Source organism: Phyllostomus hastatus, unplaced genomic scaffold (genome assembly GCF_019186645.2).
Source record: "Phyllostomus hastatus isolate PE091 unplaced genomic scaffold, TTU_PhHast_1.1 phas_scaffold_78, whole genome shotgun sequence".
In the NCBI taxonomy this organism is placed as follows: Eukaryota; Metazoa; Chordata; class Mammalia; order Chiroptera; family Phyllostomidae; genus Phyllostomus; species Phyllostomus hastatus.
The window spans coordinates 52067994-52092009 of NW_025334041.1; the positions used below are offsets into that span (position 1 = coordinate 52067994).

The 24016-nt window shown below is 38.2% G+C and overlaps 1 protein-coding gene across 3 annotated transcripts in view; it reads right to left on the reverse strand.

Annotated features, from left to right (window-relative positions):
- Positions 1–24016, reverse strand: part of VPS41 (VPS41 subunit of HOPS complex) — a 225814-nt gene that overhangs the window by 166804 nt on the left and 34994 nt on the right. For all 3 annotated transcript variants that reach the window (XM_045827611.1, XM_045827610.1, XM_045827609.1), the window contains one exon: positions 14644–14721. In XM_045827611.1, the coding sequence (XP_045683567.1) occupies positions 14644–14721 (78 nt within the window). The remainder of the gene's footprint in view (positions 1–14643; positions 14722–24016) is intronic.

Here is a 24016-nt window from a genome sequence, read left to right on the forward strand (position 1 = left end):
AATGTAAATGTATCTAACTAGTTATTATACTGTATTATTTAGGAAATAATGACAAGAAAAAAAAAAGGTTATATATATTCAGACACAACCATCTGATTAGTGATGTACTCAGCATATGTACATAGTTAGGCCTATGTAGTTGTACACATAACTACATAGTACATGTTGGCAACGTAACTTTCTTCCCCCAAATATTTCCATCCATGGTTGGTTGAATCCATTGACATGAAACCCAAGAATACAGAGGGCATACTATAGCAAGAAAACAAACAATCTGATTTAAAAATGGGCAGAGGACTTCAATAGTTCTTCGAAGAAGACACAGAAATGGCCAGCAGGTACAAGAAAAGCCATTCAACATCATTAGTCAAAGGGAAATGCAAATCAAACCACAATAAGCTTCACCTCACACCTGTTAAAATGGTCATAATTAAAAAGATAAGAGATAATAAATGCTAATAAAGATATGGAAAAAATGAAACATTGGTGCATTGTTGGTGGGAATGTAAATTGGTATAGCCACTGTGAAAAACAGGATGGAGACTCCTGAAAAAAGTAAAAATACAACTACATTATGACTCAACAATCTCACTTCTATATACTCAAAAGAAATGAAATCAGCACTTCAAAGAGATATCTGCACTCCTATACTTACTACAACATTAATCATAATAGCAAACACATGGAAATAACCTAAGTGTTCACAGATGAATGGATAAAGAAAATGTGATAAATGTACTTATGATGATACCAACAGATGTTGAACGCATTATGCTAAGTGAAAGAAGTCAGACAAAGATAAATACTGTATAATCTTTCCTCTATGTGGAATCTAAAAATATTCAACTCAAAGAAACATTGTAAAATTGTGACTGCAGGGGCTGGGGGTGGGTAAATGGGGAGATGTTGATCAAAGCACACAAATCTTCAGTTATAAGATGTACAGAATAGTTACTGTAGTTAGTAATACTGTATGATATATGTGAAAGTTGCCGTAGGAGTAGAGCTTTAAAATTCTCACCATAACAATAACAACATCAAAATGGTAATTATGTGAAGAATGTGTTAACTAACCTTATTGTGGTAAACATTTTGAAGTATGTATGTAAGTGTAGGAAATCATTACTTGCATAACTTAAACTTATTGAACATTATATACCAATTATATCTCAAGAAAGTTTAAAAAACAAAATAAAATCACATATTGTAAAATGAGGTAGTGCTTCAAGTAGCATTATAGTTCATCATAGCTTTCCATTGGTGCTGTAAAATTAATATGAATATGAAATGATTACTTTAGGGTACAGAGTACACTGACTACATATATCTCCAGATAAGCTTAATAAGTATTATATAACTTCCACAAGAATACAGTTTGAGAGGAAAACATAAATTTAAGTATCTCTAATTAACCAATTTAACTGCTGCTCTAATGATCAAAAAATAAAATTACCCTACAAGAAAATGAATGTCCTTGATTTAAACTCTAACTAATATCTTGGAAATAATCTAATAGAAATAAAAGTTATTTGGGAATGACAAGAATGGAAAGAAGTTTTAAAGAAGAATTACCTTGTTTGAAAAGAAAACAATTTTGTCCATTCATTGTGTCATCACTATTTTAACACTTGGGTTTAAGTTTTCTGAATTTATAAGCAAATTTATATATCAGTCTTTGCTATTCATTGAAAAAATTCCTAAGTACTTTTTTCTTTTAACTTTAAAAAATATCCTCTAACAAGAGTTTTTAACCACCTCCCCCATAAGAGCACACTGCGTGGGATTTAGATGCTATAAACTTACAAGGACCATTTGCAACCTCATCTGACCCCTCAAACCCCAGGATACTATCCCTGCCCACCGCCCAAGACCCACAGGCCCTATGCATAGCTGACTTGTGAGAGGCTCAGACATTCATCCACTGCTGCGCACTGCCAGGACGGTACAACCTCAGCAGAGGCAGGGGCACAGAACAGCCTTTCAGCCTTCAGAAGTCTTATTAGATAATGTTCGTTTTCTAAATCCTAACAACCTTGAAAAACACAGGGAGGATTTGGAAAGGATTGCCTCCTAAGAAGCAGGCATACTGCTGATTCCTAGCACTGTTTTCCTTTTGTTAAACTTCATCTTCTGCTTGTGTCTGCCACATCCCCGCAGAAAATAGTAGGAGGCTGGCTGCACACAATATGCAGTCAAGACAGTTATTCACAACCTGGGCACTGACTGAAATGGAGCTTCAAAAAAGGCTAAATCAGGTCTTTGGTCCACATTTCCTCTTTTATTCACATGCCACTCACTGTGCTGGATGCCAGCACACACAGTGAAGATGGTAAATGTTGCCCATATGAGGCTTGCAATTCACTGAAATACTGTTCACGTTGAAGACAGTGACCTTCTGGAAATTCTGCAAATCTGCAGTTGTCCTCTGAAGAGAGATGAATGAATAGCTAATCAAAGTCAGAGTTTATTCTCCCCAGAGCTTGTAATGTCCACCTGCTTAACAGTTCAGAGTGGACATTTTGGAGAAGTCTCCTGATGATGCTTTGGATGGTTGTGTACAGTACTAAATTTTGGCATGTGAGTGAGGAAAACTCTAGTAGTAACTTCTAAATAAGTCAGCTTTAAGCAACAGCATAAGAAGCCAGCAAAGTTTCTCTTACTAGTATCTGTGCTAGAATTGCTAAGCTCCTGCCCATTACCAGACACTATGCTGTTGGTAGTTGTGATGCCATTGTAAATCAATCCATTTTACTACAAAACCATTGTTAGAAGAGTTTATGTTTGTTCTGTATATAAATGACCTGAAAAGAAATATAACTGAAAGTTTTCAAAAGTGAAGTATAATGTGTGAAGTATGATTAAAATTATTTGTTTAAACTGAGTCATATTTTCCTTGCTTAGACATGTATCCAAAAGAGATACAAAAGGAGTGATTTAAAAAAAGGAAAGCTGAGTTATCAAAGAAAGCTAAGTCATTGAAGTATTGCAAAGAAATAGTACAGAAGAGAAATTTACTACTAAATGCATTTAATAAAAGAGGAACTAATATTACCAAAACCCCTACATGATACAAAGAGCATTAAGTAAAAACTGGACAAAAAAGGCTTGCCTTCAAGGTATTTTGTGTACAGTGTGATCCCAGCACTTGGTAATACTTCTGTTTTAGAATTTAACATTTTATATTACCAATCATTGTTTACATGACTAGCTCCAAAAGTAATTAGAGCTGAGAACAGGGGGCTGCATTTAATTATTCTTTATATCCCTTGCACATCCTTACAGAGTGTTTGCTGAAGGAATAAGAAGCAAACTCCTGAATGAATATGAAATATGTACTCTTCTGTGTAAGGTCATCAAGGAAGGTGTCACAAAGCAGATAGGATACTGGGCATTGCCATAGGCAAAGATGGGAAGGTACATTCTAACAAGAGCAAAAGGACAAAGTCTGGGCACACTACAGGCCACAATGTGGAGAGGACTGTAGCCCAGACAGTGAAAGCTCTGAGGGCCGCAGAGAAGAGCTTTGTTTTATTCCACAGGCATCAAGGAGGCACTCAAGTGTTTTCAGTCAGGGGAGTAACAAAATCCCTGCACTGCTCTGGGAAGATTACTTGGGCAGTTATGTGAAGGATGGATTAGGAGAGGCATAAGGTGGGGAGATCAGTTGGGTTTCACTGCATTAACCCAGGTGAGACTCAATAGACTTGAACAAGGAGGTGGGGGGGACTGGCATCATAAAAAGTGAGCAAAATAAAGAATGAGTTAAGAGAAGAATCTAGAGAATATACAGGGAATAATGGAGGATATAAACATCACAGAGATGGAAGTAAACACTGTGGAGTAGAGAAAATGGGGCTTTCTGATTGATGATATTCATCAGGAGCCTGGACTACCCTACTCTTCTTTTCAATTAGGCAAACACTGAATTTTCTTGGCTACAGTACTTAGATTAAAAACAATAACAACAACAACAACAACAATAAAACCTTTATTTGCCCTGGCAGGGTACCTCAGCTGTTAAGAGCCCTGTCCTGATACACCAAGGCTGTGGGTTTGACCCCTGGTCAGGGCACATATAAGAATCAACCAATGAATTCATAGATGAGTAGAACAAAATCTCTTTCTCTCTCCTCTCTGTCTGTCTCTCTTTCCCCTTTTCCTTTTTCTCTCTAAAATCAATAAAAAATAAATAAAAATAAACCTTTACTTTGGCCCACTAGATCCCACTGGTAAAGAAATAAGGACTTAGGAAGGATACACTGTCTAATTGAAAGGCAGGACCTTGTTAGGAGCAGTTTAGTGCTGTCAGGCCAGGGAGGCAGGACTCAGCAGAAAAGGTGCAGTGTGGTCCCTTCTGTCCCGATGGTATTCACAACACAGACCCTGCCATGCATCACACAACCCAACCTGACTAAATAATTAAAACACTGATGTGTTAATACCCAAACATGGGTTTGGCTGAAAGGTGATACAGTGAGTAAGATGTCTTCTGCAGTTGGCCATACTACCAAGATTTCTAGTCTACAAAATTCTAACACTACAATTCCAAAAAAACAAAATTCCTTTTTTCCTAAAGAACATTGCCCCAAAGTATATAATTTTTTTCTATAAGTTAATACAACAAAAATGAGACTGTCACTCCAGAAATGTATAACTGGAAAAAGAGTAATTAGCATATTATTATTCTTCAAAGTTAAGTCTTAGAGGGTTACCTGTTAGACTATCCAAGTCCTAAGCATCTGCTATGCTACACCTTTAAGGACAAACTTCATGAACAAATTCAGCTCAAGAAAGCCAAGCATGGTGCAAATCCATGATGACTGCAAAGGTATGCGAACATCTCAGCAGAGCCCACAGGTATCCTTGCTTAATTTCTCAACAGATAAGATACTATCAATGATAAAGGAAAAATCTGTTCAGAGTAACAGATTTTTTTTCTCACTTTTATTTATAACCTAATAATAACAGCAGCATTGCTAATACATTCTATTTATCTAAAAATATCTGAGAAAGTAAAGCCTTTATGTTTTCACAGGTGGGGAAAAAATCACTTATTTAGAAAGGACAATCCAGATGCTTTAAATACAGACTAAGATGAAGTTATTAATCAAACAGAAAATGCCCAACTTGTTTTTCAGACATAACATGAAGACCATTTAAAAAGTCACAAATTCAGCCCTGGCTGGTGTGGCCCAGTGGACTGAGCACCAGCGGCTGAACCACAGGGTCACTGGTTTGATTCCCAGTTAGAGCACAACCTGGGCTGAGGGCCAGATCCCCAGTAGAGGGTGTGTGAGAGGCAACTACACATTCATGTTTCTCTGCCTCTTTCTCCCTCTCCAACTCCTGGCTCTGGACCAAACCCTGCCAACTCCAGGACCTGGCCCACCACTATCTGCTGGCCTTACTGCCCTGTCCATCTTCTCCTCAATCATCCCATCAGCACTTCTCTTTCTTTTTTTTTTTTAATTTTTTAAGTGAACTTTTTTTTAATTTTACTTATTTATTTTTAGAGAGGGAAGGAAGAGAGATAGAGAGAGAGAGAGAAACATCAATGTGCAGTTGCTGAGGGTCATGGCCTGCAACCCAGGTATGTACCCTGACTGGGAATCGAACCTGCAACACTTTGGTTCGCAGCCCACGCTCAATCCACTGAGCTACACCAGCCAGGGCTAGCACTTCTCTTTCTAACATCCATTCAGTGTAGCTGAATTCCTAGTAATGCAACCAAGTCAGGACCTAGTACGGCAAAGGAAAGAAAATAGGAAATCAGTAGTTTCAGGGGATTGCAAATCTTTGTACAATTATTTTCCAGGCAAGGCAAGAATAAATTCTTCTTGCAGTACAGTCAGGATTGAGGAAGGCTGAAGACTTAAATGTAAAAAGCAAAACTAAAACTTTTGGAAGAAAATACAAAAGAACACCTAAAAAATACAAACCATAAATGAGAGGATTGGTATTCAGATAAAAAATTTTCTGAACAGAAAATACAAAAACGAGGAATTAAAAGATAAGCCATAGACTAGAAGGCATCTGACACTCTTGCAACAAGGAGCTTCATCCAGACTCTAGGCACCCTGTGCCCTGGAGGGCAGCGCCAAGTCCCTGGCTCACCTTTGTCTGTTTTCTGGTATTGATCATACGTTTAAGTGTTCTTCCAAACTGACATGTGTGAAATGGTACCTTACTGTTAATAAATTCACACTTCCCTGATTACTCCTTGATTACTAGAGAAATCAAGCATCTTTTTATGTGGATATTGGAGACATTTCAAGGTTTCCCTTCTGGGAACTTCCTGTTCACACTGTTTGCCCAGTTTCTTTATGGATTGTTTGTGTTTTCCTTATCAACCTGTAAAAGTTTCTATAGAAGTAATATTTTAACAAAAATATATTTTAACACTGTTAATGTTGCTACAAATAGCTTATGATTATAGCTTTTATAGAACTCAAAGAGTCAAAACAAGTAAACAAACAAAAACAATGAAGTTCAGATTTAAAGTACTAATTTAGTATGAAAATGGATGCTATCCTAAAAGGAAATCATCAGCGCTTCATTCAATAATTGAAGACTTATTTGCAAGTGCTAAATTTGACTTGCTGGTGATTTCTGATTTTAAACCATCACATACACCACCATGATCAGTGTTACCATTTTTTTAAATAAACAATCAACTCTTTGATTACAGATCAACGTAGAACTTTACACATATACTAACAAAATATACAAACTGACAATTCTCAAAAGAATAAACAGCCTCATTAGTAATCAGAAAAATACAAATTAAATCAAAAATTCCATTTTCTAGAAATTGAAGTGGTAAAGAATTTTTGAATGATAAAACCAATGCTGGTGATGAAATACAGTGACATTCTCTTATTGTGCTGATGGGAATACAATTCGGTATAACTTGAAGTGCAATGAAATGCAGCAATCTGCAGCAAAACCTTACGCATGTTAACAGTGCTTCACCTAGTGATTTCACCTCAAAGTACTTGTTCAAAAGAAATAAATAATCAGTCACAAGATTCCCCTGCCCACCCACGAATGTCCATTTCACATACCTAGATTTAGCATCATTCATTAAGTGTACATTCATTAAGGGCACTGGAAAGTTGGTTCCTGGACAGCTCCAGGCAGTAACAGACCTACTTTTTTAAAGAAAATGATTCTATATGAGTAGAGTGGGGCTCAACCTCTGCCCTTAATTCCACTTCTAACTAAAGCCTAACCAGAGTATTCTATCAAAGGACGTACAGCTTCAGGTAGAAGTACATACCCCAACCAAGCTCATCAAACCTTGCTCACAGTTTTTTGCCAATTATTGAAGAAGGAGTCCTTTCATGTTTATGAGGACTACAGTGCTATGACATCAGTCTTGGACTGTTGGCCAACCATTATGCCTACCAAGTGAAAAAAGCCTATCCCAGAGATGGGACTCAGCAAAAAACCAGGAAGAGAAAAAGCAGTTAGTTAACTACAGCAAAGTTCCCATAAGATTATCAGCTGATTTCTCAAAGGAAACTTTGCAGGCTAGAAGGAATGGGCAAGAAGTATTCAAAAGTCATGGAAAATGGAGACCTAAAGCCAACACTCCTCTGCCCAGCAAAGATATCACTTAGAATCAAAGAGCAGATAAAAAGCTTTCCAGAAAAAACTAAAGGAGTTCATCATCATGAAACTATTACTGTATGAAATATTAAAGGGACATATTTAAGAAAAACAAGATAAGAACTATGGACAATAAAATGGCAACAAATACTTATCAACAATTAAATCTAAAAAACAAACTAAGCAAAGAAGAACGGAGACATAATCACAGATTGAGAGAGCATTTTGATGTTTTGCAGGATGGGAGGGGTTATGGGGGAGTTGGTGAAGAGAAGGGGATTAAGAAGTACAAATAGGTAGTTATAAAATAGTCACAAGAGGGTAAAGTACAGAATTGGAAATGGAGTAGCCAACGAAACTATTGATGACACATGGATATGAACAATGGTGTGGGACTCTGCCTGAGGGATTTGTGGGCGCTGGGTTGAGTGGGGCAAGAGGGAGAAATAACTGGGAAACTATAATAGCATAATCAATAAAATATAGTTTAAAAAGATATTGATAAATCCCAAAACAAGAAAAAGACATAACAAAGAAAGAAAACTTCAGGCCAGCATTGGTGATGAACATGGACACTAAAATCCTCAACAAAATATTAGGAAACTGCATCCAATAATATATTAAAAAGATCATATACCATGATCAAGTGGGATTCATCCCAGGGATGCAAGGATGGTACAATATTCACAAATCAATAAACATAATACATCGCATAAACAAAAGCAAACACAAAAATCACATGATCATATCAATAGATGCAGAAAAAGCATTTGACAAAGTACAGCATACATTTATGATGAAAACATTTTTTATCATAGCAAAGTGGGAATAGAGGGAGCATTCCTGAACATAACAGAGGCCATATACGAGAGACCTACAGTCAACATCATACTCAATAGGCAAAAACTAAAAATTTTCCCACTAAGATCAGGAACAAGACAAGAATGTCCACTTTCACCACTCCTGTTCTACATGGCATTGGAAGTCCTAGCCACAGCGATCAGACAAGAAAAAGATATAAAAGGCATAAAAATTGGAAAGGAGGAAGCAAAACTGTCATTGTTTGCAGATGACATGACAGTGTACATAGAAAATCCTATACACTCCACCAAAAAACTACTCAACCTTATAAATGAATTTGGCAAAACAGTGGGATACCAAGTCAATACTCAGAAATCAAATGAAATATTAGAAACAGAAATCAGAAAAATAACCCTACTTGATATAGCAACAAGAAAAATAAAATACCTAGGAATAAACCAAACCAAAGAGGTAAAAGACCTGTTCTCAGGAAACTATGCAACACTGAAGAAAGAAATTAAGCAAGGCACAAACAAATGGAAGCATGTACCATGTTCTTGGACTGGAAGAATTAACATCATTAAAATGTCCATACTACCCAAAGCAATTTATAGATTCAAGGCAATTTCTCTTAAAGTACCAATGAAACATTTCACAGATATAGAACAAACATTTCAGAAATTTACACGGAACCATAAATGACCCGAATAGCTACTGTAATTTTGAAAAAGAAGAACAAAGTTGGAGGGATCACAATACATGATATCAAACTGTATTACAAGGCCACTGTGACAAAACAGCCTGGTACTACCATAAGAACAGACACATAGACCAATGAAACAGAATAGAGAGCCCAGAAATAAACCCAAGTCTCTATGGTCAATTAATATTTGACAAAGGGGGCAGAAGCATAAAATGGAGTAAAAATAGCCTCTTCAACAAATGGTGTTGGGAGAGCTAGACAGTTACATGCATAAAAATGAAACTCGAGCACCAACTTACACCTTATACAAAAATAAATTCAAGGTGGATAAAAAACTTAAATACAAGTCATCACACCATAAAAGTCCTATAGGAAAACATTAGCAGGAAAATCTCAGACATTTCACGCAACAACATCTTCACTGATATGTCTCCTAAAGCAAGGGACATAAAGGAAAGAATAAACAAATGAAACCTCATGAAATTAAAAAGCTTCTGCATGGCTAAAGAAAACAGCATTAAAATGAAAAGAGAACCAACTGTATGGGAAAACATATTGGACAAGGGTTTGATCTCCAAAATATATAAAGAACTCACACGACTCCACTCCAGGAAAACAAAAAACCCAATTTAAAAATGGGCAAAAGACTTGAACAGACACTTCTCCAAGAAGGACATGCAGAGAGCCAGGAGGCATACGAAAAGATGCTCAGCATCACTAGCCATCAGAGAGATGCAAATTAAAACCACAATGAGATACCACTTCACAATGATGAGAATGGCCATTCATAAACAATTCAACAAACAAGTGTTGGAGAGGCTGTGAAGAAAAGGGAACCCTAGTACAAAGGGAACCTTAGTACAGTCTTGTACTAAGAATACAGACTGGTGCAGCCACTGTGGAAAACAGTATGGAATTTCCTCAGAAAACTAAAAATGGAACTGTCTTTTGACCCAGCAATTTCCCTGCTGGGATCATACCCTAAGAAATCTGAAACATCAATCCAAAAAACCTATGCACCCCAATGTTCATAGCAGCACAATTTATAATAGCCAAGTACTAAAAGCAACCTAAGTGCCCATCAGTAAATGAATTGATCAAAAAACTATGGTACATTTACACAATGGGATACTATGCAGCAGAGATAAAGAAGGAGCTCCTAGCCTTTGCAACAGTATGGATAGAACTGGAAAGCATTATGCTAAGTGAAATAAGCCAGACAGTGAGGGAGAAATACCATATGATCTCACCTTTAAAAGGAATCTAATAAACAAAAGAACAAAGCAAGCAAAATATAACCTGAGACATTGAAATTAAGGTGGGAGGGATAATGGGGAAAAAGGTTTTCAGGAACAACTGTAAAGGACACATAGACAAAACCAAGGCAGGGGGTTGGAAGCAAGGAAGGGAGGTGGGTTTGGCTGGGGTGGAAGGGGAGTTGTGAGGGGGTAGATGCAGACAACTGTAATTGAACAATAAAATAATCTTAAAAAAAGATATTGATAATATTCATAAAATTCTCTCACAGCTCATGTAAAACAAACTTTTGGTATATTCTCCAACTATAGTTCATTGGTCAGAAATAAGGAAAATAATTTAAAAATTTAAAAGACAGATTTTGTTTTTTTTCTTTTGATTCATGACTTAAAAAAGGTCAAAGAAGCCAGTAATTGAATAATCTAGAACAGATCCCACTCTGTACAGCAGGAGTGTCAAACTCATTTTCTCCAGGGGCCACATCAGCTTCACAGTTGTCTTCAAAGGGCCAAATGTAATTTTAGGACTGTATAAATGTACTTGCTCCTTAACAGTTAAGCTAGAGCCTGGCACTGCCACCAGGTAGAAACAAGGTACGAGCCCGGTAAAACAAGGTGGAGGACTGGATTTGGCCCTAGGGTCCTGTGTTTGCTACCTGTGCTGTACAGCGTCATTTAAAATGTCAAGCACCTTAAGAATACCCAATAGTTTAAAGTTACCTACACGCAAATAACCTAAGTATTTTGATGTGTAAACATCACCTCTGGGAACTATTAATCTGTGTTTTTTTGATACTTTGTCTCTTTTATTATTATTTTTAACAGCACTGAGGTATAAATGGCATACAATAAACAGCAGATATTTAAAGTGTAAATTTGTAAGTTTGAACATACATATACACTTGTAAAACTTTGCCACATTTTTATCAGCCTTGAGAATCTCATGCCACTTTATGATCCATCCATGCCATCCTCTGCCCATCTCTAAGCAACCATGATCAGTTTTAGCCACTATACATTTGTCTGTATTTTCTAGAATTGTATAGAATTCAGCCATACAATATATACCCTTTCAGCATGGCTTTAGTCACTTAACATAATAGTTACATCCATGCTAGAGTATTTATCAAAAGTTCATTCTTTTTTTCTCAGTGAGTAGAATGCCATGTGTGGATATACCACATTTTACTTACCCACTGACCTGTACATGGGCATATAGGTTGTTTCTACTTTGGGACTATAATAAATAGCACCAATATGAATATTCATGTAGAAGTCTTTGTATGAGTACATGCTTTCACTTCCTAAGGATGGGATGGCTATGTCATACTGTAGGTGTACATTTAACATTTTAAAAAACCGTTAAGCTGTTTTCCAAAGTGGTTATATCATTTTACATTTCCACCAGCAGTCTGTGAGAGTTCCACATTCTCCATATCCTGGCCAACACTTGGTATGGTCAGTCTCTTTAAAAATCATATGGGACCCTGGCTGGCATAGCTCAGTAGATTGAGCGCAGGCTGTGAAACAAAGTGTTGCAGGTTCGATTCCCAGTCAGGGTACACACCTGGGTTGCAGGCCATGACCCCCAGCAACTGGACATTGATGTTTCTCTCTCTATCTTTCTCCCTCCCTTCCCTCTCTAAAAAATAAATAAATAAAATCTTTAAAAAAATCATCTGGGAAAACTTTTTAAAATAGAGATTCCACAATGCTCCCACCCTCTGCCAAAAAAACGCACTGTTGATTGGGGAGGATTTTGGACAATTGCTTCATGACTTTTACTACTGGAATCAAAACTATAAAAGCCATGAATGGGATAAAGAAATAGATAATGTTATGCAAATAGAAGGTATTATTATTTTACCTAATTTTATTTTGTTTAATTATTTTCAACTAGATGTGAAAACTAAAGTCAGGGGCATTTATTCATTCATTTCCCCCCCTAATACAGGGTACTTGTTTCACTCTAGTTGTGTTTCTAATGAAGAAAAAAAAGTTCTTGATTAAATATGGTGATTATTATCTTCAAAGAAAATTAGCAAATTCAAGTCATAACAGTGTTTTTAGAATTGAAAGAAGCCCTTTTAAGAGAAATAATACAAAGCCCCACAAAGCAGTTAAAACATCAGAGACAGAAAAATAAAATAATAAAGGAAAAAACTCATCAGAGATGAGAAGCTAAAGATTAAGGCTCCTTTCAAAAGATAATGTCAACCTAAAACTGCTCATCTGAAAGTTAAATATCTAAAATGGCAATAATCATGAAGAAGTCAGGGCTTCATGTAACACCCACAGTAGACTATCAAATTCTTAAGTAAGGTAAACAAATAAATAAAACAGCACCAAACCACCTTCCTCTCCTGCTAAAAAAAATAAGTGCAAAGCTAAAGAGAACTTAGTTTTCAAAGATGTCATGTAAGCAGGACACAAACAAAAGAACTGAAAAAAGGTGTATACAAATTTAAAGATGATATAAGTTACCTAAAAAAGGATATAAGATATACTTGACATAAAAGAACATCAGAGAAGATTTAACTTAAGGTATATACTGAGTAGACACAAGATCGTACTAAATAAATAAATGAGAGAATACATGAATAAACCCTACAGTATTTATTTTTTCTTTTCTCTTTTGGCAATGGAACCAGCAGTGTATGTCCCATGAACCTTAGCAATCAAACACAGCAATCACTATGCAATATTAAAAAGACATTAGAAGCAGGGTGTCACATAATCACCAAACTAGAGTGGGAAATTTAAGAGATCATACAGGCAAGGTTTTTTAAAGGCGAGGAGATATGACTAACACCACAAAAGAGACCTCTACCAAGCACCAGCTCCCTGTTTTAATGGATGGCAATTCAAAGACTAAGTGCTTAAGTCATCAAGTTGGGTGTCTGATGTCCAGGAATAAATGAGGGAGTGCCAAAAGTATTTTCTTCTTGCCTAAAAGGGATGCTAAAGCAAAAAAAACCCCATAATTTTCCTGATGTATCAGTATATTTAGAGCATATAAATCCCTTTCTGAACTATTCCAAAGATTCTGTCATCATTCAATCATTCCATTTCCTTTTTAAGCAAATAAACAAATAAACAAAAAAAAACCCAGTCCTTTTCCTTTCACACACAATATGTCAACTTTCGAAACTACTGTCTCCTTTTTAAACTACATCAATACCTTATAATGGATCTTTCAATAAGTACTAATGCTTTCTTCAAAAAAGTATTATCTGTTCCCCAAAATGATCACCTTTTCACCCCAAATGTTCACATTCATACAACCACAGATGATACTTGAAAGGTACAACCACTGATACTTTAAAGGTACATCTTAAACACCAAAGTCAAGTTTCAAAATCAACGTTTCCTTCCTCCTTAATGATTCCAAATCACAATTAAAAAAATTAAAAAGCAGCCCTGGCTGGTGTAGCTTAGTGGGTTGAGCGCGGGCTGTGAACCAAAGCATCGCAGGTTTGATTCCCAGTCAGGGCACATGCCTGGATTGCAGGCCATAGTCCCCAGCAACCGCACATTGATGTCTCTCTCTCTCTTTCTCCCTCCCTTCCCTCTCTAAAAATGAATAAATAAAATTAAAAAAAATTAAAAAGCCCGAATCTTTGCTTTTGATTAATATAATTCACATAAAATATTAGCTTTCTATGTTTAGAAGAGAGAAAATGAACCAGCAAAGTGATCAATTGATTTTCTATTACATTTGGCAACTGAATGAGATGGAGATGACAGGCATGTATATGCAAATGACACCAGTGACCAAATGAGGGGGTTCATACTTTTAAGGATTCCACATACCCTGAGTATGTAAATGAGTACCACTGTTCACTAATGAAGGTTTTTTCTTTTAATAACATTTCACCTAGACATTCTACAGCATTATAATTTAAAAAGAACACACAGAAGTATTTTAAATGCTCCACTTAGGCCAAATGGATAACTATAATTAAGTAAAGAATTGCAATTAAATGGATTTATAAGAGAATTTTAAATGAAATTTGTATATAAAAATAATCAGTCAAAATATATAATATATACATGTAAGACTTCTCTCTAAGTTCACCTTTAAAATTTTTAGGACATACCATAACAGTCAGAGTTGTATATGGTATATAACTATATATATAGTACATGTTCTTAGCACTTGGCTTTAATTGATAAAGACCCTTTATGCTATTAAAACAAATTGCTAATATTCTAAAGCACAAATTTTTGCATAACATTTAGCTCACACATTATTTTATACTGTATACTTACTACATCAAACTTCTGAGTGATGTTCCCCTGGACATCAAGTAAATAAACCTTGCCATAATGTGTGCCCAGTGCCAAAAACTGTAAGAAAAACAAAGGGATCAGTTTACTAATGTACCATTAACACACAATTACTAATAAAACCATTTTCAAAGTCAAGAGTCTCTATCCTTAGTGATCTGTAATGCCTTAGAAGACATGCAATCCTTGGAGATGGTCCATTTCCAGCTTCAGGGAAATAACAGAACAGGGCCCACTTTATCCTTATAGTGCAAGCTAACTGTCAGAATGACTCACTGACACAGGAGGACCTTCGTCTACTGACAGCTAATAGTGTGTATGTGGTCTTTATACAATAAACTGTGGCAGCAAATTAAAATGCAGCTGTGAAAGCATGGCCAACCTAAGGTTGAACTCAAAAGTCAGCAGGGAATGATTAAGCAACTCACCTTAATTATGACAAGTATGTAAATTTGTGCTATCATTAAAATTCAATACATATATACAAAGTAATATTTTTAGAAAGAAAAATTTATGCCATATCAAGGAATGAAAAATATTCAGATATACTTACACAGTTAGCATTAGAATGCCTCCATGTTAATGTAATAATGAGTGTAATTTTTTATATTCTAATGCAAAAATCCTTTTCTGTTTCAAAATAACTGTTGAGCTACATATTCATTTTATGATATGAACCTAGTTCAGAACTTCTTTTAATTCTCTGAACTAACCTAAGCAAAACAGAAGAAACTTTAGGACGTGAAATATGACATGAGATTTTTCTTCCTTTTTATTTCTTTATGCATTACTCAAATAGTTTCAAATTCTCTGTATTTCACTGCATGTGAGCATGCTTCATTGCAACCTATAATGAAATGCTCAAATTTACAGGCACTACCAGGCATTTCAGTCAAACAGCACAATCTTTAAAAAATTAACCTATAGAAGGTCAAGATTTAAAAAGATTTATCAAAATGGAATTGCTTAAAATTAAGTTTCAGTTGAGGCACTGAAAATATAAAGCTACACTAAAAAGGAGTCACAAAAAGGGAAAGAAGGGGTTCATTAGAAATTCAATCCCAGCAATGCCTTTCACTCCTGCAAGGTTGCCTTTTTTCAAGAAAAGTCCCCTGGGTAAAAAATCAATACTGGTTAATAAAACATCAGGTGTGCAGACATAACTAGGTATGACGATTCCGCTGCACAATCCTGCCTGAATGCACCAGGTGCCATGGCGAATATTCATCTTCAGCAGACAGCAAACATGGTGAAAACAGGATGCCTGGGTCCTAGAAAGGGAAGGGGCAAGTGATAATTCTGGGGGGGAAATTAGTTTGAATATATAAACCAAACCAGGATGTTTTCACCAAAGCAAAAGAATATTATAATCAGAAACACAGGACTCAGATGGTTTTAATTTTTCCTCTACAGTGACACTGACAATATTTCAATTAAAAAAACCACTTAACACTAACTAAAAACAAACAGTACTTCAACTCATTATACCCCAAGTACTGGACAGTACTGATTCTCCTCATAAATACTGCATTTAGTTTATTAGAAAACTAAGGAGAACTGGATTCTTCAAATGTTTTACTACTACATCATCTCTGACACCTCTGTGAAGGCCATATTTGAACTTCCAATTATACTTTATTTTATTAAAGTTTTAAAGGTTCTAGCCCTGGCTGGTGTAGCTCAGTGGATTGAGCGCGGACTGGGAACCAAAGTGTCCCAGGTTCGATTCCCAGCCAGGGTACATTGCTGGGTTGCAGGCCATAACCCCCAGCAGCCGCACATTGATGTTTCTCTCTCTCTCTCTCTCTCTCTCCCCCCCTCCCTTCCCTCTCTAAAAAAAACAATAAATAAATAAAATCTTAAAAAAAAAAGTTTTAAAGGTTCTATGTAGGGTACATTAGTTCCTTTTCTTTTTCTTTTGTCAAAATTACTAACTGAATCCATTTAATATTTAAGATAGAAAGGAAACATAAAATAATTATTTTGATTTTATAGTTTTAACCTAGAATTATAATTACTTTAGAATTATTTTGAAAAATACAGTGCTTTTGACAAACTACCTTTTGTTTACAAAAATATTTCATCAATTAGACAAATTACTGCTATTCCCATTTAGAAATAACTGTATATGCTTAAAAAATAACAAGTTTGGTAAGCCAAGTGGAGAGGTCTTCAAAAATGTATTTAACTATGAAAATTATTAATGAGTCACATATTTGCTAATGGTTTTGACTACTTAAATACAACAACAAAAAAGCAAAATTGTCCACAAATCACAAATGTAAATACAAATTATTTAAATGTGATTACCTTTCCAGTCATTAAAAGTCTTGAGTGTTTGTAACTATTAATTATTTTTAACATGAGAGCACCTACAATCCAGGATGGGCAAAGAATAAATATAACTTAATTAGCCCCTTTCATGTTTGATTACAGAAACTTGACTCATTTAACAATCAGATTGGGCATCTAATCCTTCTGAACCATCCTCTAGCATAAATGTTTTTACTTTGAATAACTGGGGTTTTTTTATATAAACAAGTGGAAATGATAAGCAATCCTTTAGATACCACAGTCAAAACAAGAAGTAGCATATTTTAAATGTGCTCAGCTATAGAATATCATTTATGTTTAACATAGCATTTTCCAAAGTAGGGAGTGCCTTTAATTACATAAGCAGAAATAAGTCTGACAGTTTATGTGATTTCCCTAGAAATAGCCAATGAACAGCAGAGCTAGGGTCAGAATTAAGAGATAAAAAACTCCACTGGACCAGAAACTTCACTAAAAGTTAACAAAAACAAAAACAAAAACATGGGCCTCAGATCAAAGTGTATGGTCTAAAAGTTAGCACATATTACATTTCCAACAGTCAGGCTCCATGGCAAGTTTGTTTAAGCATGGTGATAATGAAGTGTAATCTGAACAGGTACACTTTGTTCTCTATTTAATTCACTCAATAGTTCATTCAACACACAAAAACACAAAAGTGACTGGCATGTAACAGAGGGGTCAGGACTGATCACTGGGGAGCAGGGGAAACCTCAATCCAGTGGAGAAACCCTGAGACTGCATGAGAGTCTGCACTTCCCCTGAGATGGGGCAGGGGTCACAGAGGAGGCTGCCCAAGGCAACAGTGAACAACCAACAAGGCTCCAGTTGCCCCAGTGTAATGCCCAAATCTGGGCTGAGACACTTGTGCCCCTGCATGTGGCTGGGAAACTCCTACCATTTTCCAGATCATGATGGCCAGAGGGGCAAAGATACTGGGCAGACTGACACTCATGGCGGGTGTTGACCTGGAATTGGTTGGGATCTGGACACTCCCACAGCGTGCAGGATTTAGGGGAAAAGATTTAAAACAGTGGACATGCAGAAGCTTCCTCTCTCTCTTCCTCACCCCTTGTTCTTCGTCATATTGGGACAGGGAGTGTTCACAGGATCCAGTGGGATGCCAGGCCCAGCTCACAGTTCTTGCCTTGCCCTGCTCACAGGGTCTGGAGTAGGTCCATATGTAGGACATGCACCTCACCAGCAGCAGGCAAACAGGACACTATGCCGCATGGGACACAGGTCCTGGACTGCTTCCACTCCCTCATCCTGACAGCAGCACACAAACACACATGCCATAAAAGTTCTTGAGCAGCCTTGGACACTGGAGACCAGTGACTTAGCCCCTACCACAACCAGCTATAGTAACCTGGCAGTACACTCCAGGCCCCGGGAAAGAGAAAAGCTGTGTGAGGTGATGGCGACACTGAAATCCACATGTGTACACATCGGAGAGAGCCAGAGGATGGAGATCTGTTCATGTAGCCACCTTGGGCTCCAAAAATATCAGATAAGAATGGAGAGAAACTTCTGGGCGTGGGTTTGGATTTCAGTCTTTCTGGGAACAAGAGGAATTTTGTGTTTTGCAGTAGAGAATGGCTAGGATCAGGGGAGACTACAGCTCCCTCAAACTATGCATCCTGTTAATATAAACCATTTCCCTTCCCCACTAATCTGTGTTTTATTGTTGTGTACGGTGGCAGGTAGCCAAATTCCAAATTACCCTGTAACAGAACTGGACACCCTTAGATGGGACAAAGCAAACTATAAGCCTATTCCAGCCACCTATGGTAGATCGACCCCAGGAGCACAGCTGTGGGAATTTCCCAGTTTAAGGAAACTTCCCTGCACTCCTACTCAAGGTGCCAATCACTGGGAATGCCAGGATAATAGAAGGAAACAGTTTGGGGGAGAAAAGGGACCCCAGGACTGGGTGAACTGTACTGGCATGCATACTGGGGGTTGGGCACAGTGCCACATGCATCCAGTTAGAGCTACATGGGGTACCACTTGGCAGGCCACCTCTGCCATGCAGGCTGCAGGTCACATGGGGGTTGTGCCAGTTGGGCTGTGTCATGTAAGTGCACCGCCACACAGGGTATGCCACCTGGGTTTCACTTCCATTTTGGCTCCAGGCAACCTGGTGGGCCACACCCACCATTCGGCTACTTGCCTGTTTTCTCCGCAACTGGGATTTGATGGAAACAGCTCTGGTTCTGGGATCATAAACTGGCATCTATGAGAGACCATCTGAGCTCACTGGGATCATTTGAGCTCTGGAGGCCATGTACCAGTGTCCAGTGGGGGCCACTCTGGGAGCCATAACCTGGGCTCTGGTCAAGGACTATCCACACATTGGGAAGCTACTGAGGAAACAGGCCTTCTAGAAAACAGAGACTCTAACAAGGTGTGAGGATCACCCAAGCATTTGGGGGGCACCATTCAGAGGCCACTATTTGTTCCAGCCCCACGCACAGGTCCCCAGGAAAGCCATGTGGCTAGGATTGGGTGAGGATCACCAGAGTTTTAAGGGGCCACAATTTGCCCCTGGTTGGCAAAGATGAGACCCCAAAACTTGCTTATGAAATGAAGTTCTGGGTTCAAGTTCTGCTTCTATGTTCCCAGTTTGCCTGGTGTCTTGTTGGCCTCATAATTATGGGTCTGTACACCTGGGTCAATAAAGGTTATTCTGTTTTGGCTACTGGAGTGAGCCCACTAGGCAGATTTTTAGTAGACTGGACTACATACAGTCATCATCCAATGTGTAAGGAGGAGCTGGATTTCCATTGCAACACTGTTTGGCCTATGTACACTTTGGACTATGGGGAGAAATGGCCCATAAATGGTTCCCAATATTGTTATACCATCTTGGAGTTGGAGTGCTATTGCCAATGGTTAGGAAAGTGGAAAAAGATCCAGTATGTTCAGGCATTCAGGTCATTGTACAACAGGATTCCTATAGAGTCTGTTTTGCAAGAAATTACAAGATCTGCTTGCAGACCTAAGGACTTGTAGCTGCCTCATACAGAGTTAAAGCATGGTCCTTCCCATTGTTAAAAAGGACGAAGACTGAAAGTGAGTTATGGTTATTTTTGAATGAGTATAAGGTATATAAAAAGTTGAAGAAGGTTTGTAAAGTTGATCAAAGTTTGGTAGAAAAGTTGTGAAGACTATAGAAGGTTTATGAAAATTGCACGAGGGTTCCAGAAAGTTAGCAAAGGCCTTTGAAAGTTGTAAGAGAATATGTAAGGTCTGTGAAAGTTGCAGAAGGTGTGTAGAAAGTTGTAAAGGTATGTAGGAGGTTTTAAAAATTTTAAACTTGAAAGAAAAGAACTTCAGCCCTTGGTAACAGCTATTCTTTTCTTGCTTTCTAAATTTCTGGGGATGTTAGTTGAACTTTGCTGTTTTGTGCACAATGGGAATTCTCTGTTTCTACCATGAGACCAGTGATCAATAGGGTGTCACTGCCACTGGACCTAGGAAAGGTCAATGGGTGCTGGCGGCAGGCCAGCTGCGGTGAGCGATCATGTCTCAGCCATGAGACCAGCTAGAAAGAACATGTATCTGCTGTGAGATCAGTTGGTGCACTAATAGTCAAGACAGTGTCTCTACCATTGGGAGCTGGGGACATTTGGACCTATGGAAAGGTCATCTCATCTATGTTACTGGTTGGTATGAACAGTTGGTGTGAGTCAAGATTCTAAGTCTAGTCCTACTGCCCCACTTTTTTTGGAACTCTATCTTTGCTTTAGATTTTGCTTCATTTCTGTCTTGAAAGAAAACTGAGGTTTCTGAGAGTTAAAACTTTAGATTAAGTTGGAAAGTAAGTAATGAAAGGTATAACACATGGAGATGCAATTTGATGGATATTGGAAGAATAAGGATATACCTTTTGGCTTTGTATTTTTCTCCCTTACCTGATCCCTCCAGAATTTGCTTTTATTAATGACTGAATGATGGCATAAAGTTTCTTTGCATAAAACCAGTAAGACCAGCTGACAATGGTGGTTTTCTTAACCAAGACTTTCACTGGAAAGACATCCCTGATGGAGGCATGCCTGGACTCTGGCTCTTACCAGAAAGTCTTGAGGAACTGAGAAGAACTTTCAAAGCTAACAAAAGCCCACTGGAGAAATGGCTGGTACCTTGTTTGGTCATGTGGTTCACGACAGTCTTTCTAGGGAAGGAGCAAAGGTTACTTTCCTGAAAGAGGACAAGGAGGAACCTTAAGGCACATTGGGAACCTCAAGGACTTGAGGAATATAGGTGCTACAAGCAAAGCCTTATGTCAGGTGTGTGGATTGGCTTTTGTGCCCTGAAGGGCCGACTAAAGCTCAATCTAAAAGTTCCTTGTAAAAGTTACAGCAAAGCAGATTTAAAAACCCTATGTGAGCAATTGCTGTTCTTATTGTGTTTATGCAAATAAACAGGCAAAAATTAAAACTGGCAGTCTTTGACAACAATGAGGGTGATCTCAAGGAGAAAAATTGTGTTTCAAGGATAATCACAATGCTTGGATGTGGACATTGGACTCTGGTAGAGCTAACTGTCTTCAAAGTTTTGTTTTCTTTTGAAAGATGAACTGGGTTTGTGATATCACCAGAGATGTACAATATACAAGCAGGAAGGATGTATCAGATTGTCACCGTTTAATGTCATTCCAGCAAAGGCCTTGCAAGTGATGTCTTCTCAAAAGACAGTCTCATGGACTCAGAGACTAGTCTGTGATTAGTTATGTGAATTAACCTGGGTGTTCTTCCTTCTATTTTCATAGGGTATATGCCTGTGACTTCATCTACCTGGGTGTTTGGTTACATAGCATAGGCTACACTTCAGAAGTCCATCTACATCACCACTTCCTGAGACTCAACAGTTTGACTGCACTAGTGGTTGAGTTAGTGAGTATGGGGTAGCCTATCAACCTCGATTTAAAACTGCTTTCCTTTTCTGCCCTAATGGTTTAGATAGAAAAGAGCCAAAAGTGTTATATGGGGAATCATAGAATATTACATATATCCAATTTAGGTATAGAGGGCAAAAGGGCTGCAGATGGTGTGACACACCTTTCACATTATCCTGCAAGGAAGCCACTCTTTCTTAATCTGCAACATTGTAGAGTTAGTTCCTACCTTTGTCATTTAGTTGTTACGGTTCTGATTGCAGCTTCTAATAACCCTCTTGGCAAAGCTGTCACCAAAAGTACCAGAGGGATGCCAACTTGTCCAGCTGTGCCATTTATTTGGACATGACACATGCTGCCTTCCAGGGACAGTCAACTGCCCTGGATTCTGCAAGATCCTTCCCATGCAGGAAGGCCACCCTCCACTCCAGATCCCTATTCTGTTAGGGATCTCTGGAACAGGGGATAGGTAGGACAATTCCCAAGGTCAGCAGGAAGTAGTTACAGAAAACAAGACCTTTGCCCATTGTCTTTGAAAGATTACAAAGTCCAAAGTGTTAAAGGGAGAAACTGTAACACAGGGATTTGACCAGATTGCTGCAGACCAGGAGACACCCCAAGCCAGGGGAGAAACCTTAGGCATGCATGAGAGCCTGCACTTCCTGGGAGATGGAGGGATAGCCACAGAGGAGGTTGCCTGAAGCAACAGTAAACAAAACCAAAGTGGCTCTAGCATGAAGCCCCACTGTGGGCTGAGATGTTTATGCCCTTGTGTATGTCTGGGAAACTCCTAGCCTCTTCCAGATCTTGGTAACCAGAAGAGGGACAAAGGTATAGTGCGAACTGACACTCATAGTAGATGTTGGCCTGGAATTGTCTGGGATTTGGAGAATCCCACAGTGTGTGGGATTTGGAAGGAAAAATTTAAAATGGTGGGCACACATAAGCCCACTCTCTCTCTTCCTCATGCCTTGCTCCAAGTCAGGGTGGCATACAGAGCATTCACAGGACCTCACAGAACACTGGGACCAGCTTGCAGCTCTTGCCTTGCCTTGCTTGCATGGTCTGAAGCAGGTCTGCATGCAGGATATGAACCTCACCAGCCATGGGTCAGCAGCACACTGCAACCTTATGCTGCACAGCTCATGGGACCTGGACTGCTTCCACTCTTTTGTCCTGAGAGCAGCAAACTGATGAGTAAATCAGGAAAATCCCTCGGTCCCAGAGGCACAAGCAGCCTTGAATGCTGGGGTCCAGAGGACTAAGGCTCTAGGATGACCAGCTGCAGTGACCTGGCAGTGCAACCTGGCTCTGGGAGGGAGAAAGAAAAATTGCACGAGGTGATGGTGACATTGAAACCCACAAGTACATGCACTGAAGAGAGAGCCTGAGAATGGAGACCTGATCACGTTGCCACCTCAAGCTCCAAAAAGGACAGAAGCATGTGGGGGACCTCTGGAGATGGGTTTAGATTTTAGTCTTTTTGGGTATAAGGGTATAAATTTCTATATTTTGCAGAAGAGAGTGACTTGGAGCAGGGGAGACCTCAGCTCTCCCAAGCCTTGAATCCTGTTAATAAAAACCTTTTTCCCTCCCCACCAATCTCTGTTTTATGGTTGTGTATGGCAGCAGGTGGCCAAATCCCAAATTAACCTGTCACATGCATAGATAATAAGTATGCCTTAAAAAGGTGACAGTACAATCGGAGAAATAAAAAAATGGTTGATTATAATTAAATTTAAAGAGTTTGCTTAACATGGAATATCTCTAAGACTTTATGGAACATCAGAGATGACAGCCGTGCTGACCTTTGAATTTTTAAGGAGTTAAACAAGACACTAGGCAAATGTGGCTGGCTGTGAGAAAAACGATTTTAGGCAGAGTGAATACAACTAGATCAAAGGCATGGAGTGAAAATAGCAGAAAAAAGTTAAGAAATTACAAATAGTTTTATATGACAGAAGCATCCAGTTCATGACCATGGGAGGAGACAGGCAATGGAATGGGAAAGATTGGTTAATAGAAGGTATTAATATTTATGGAGATAAAAGGTAGGAAAGTTAAGGGAAGGAGTGTATGTGTCCAAATCATGAAGACATCAGAGAGCCAATGAAGAATTCTAGG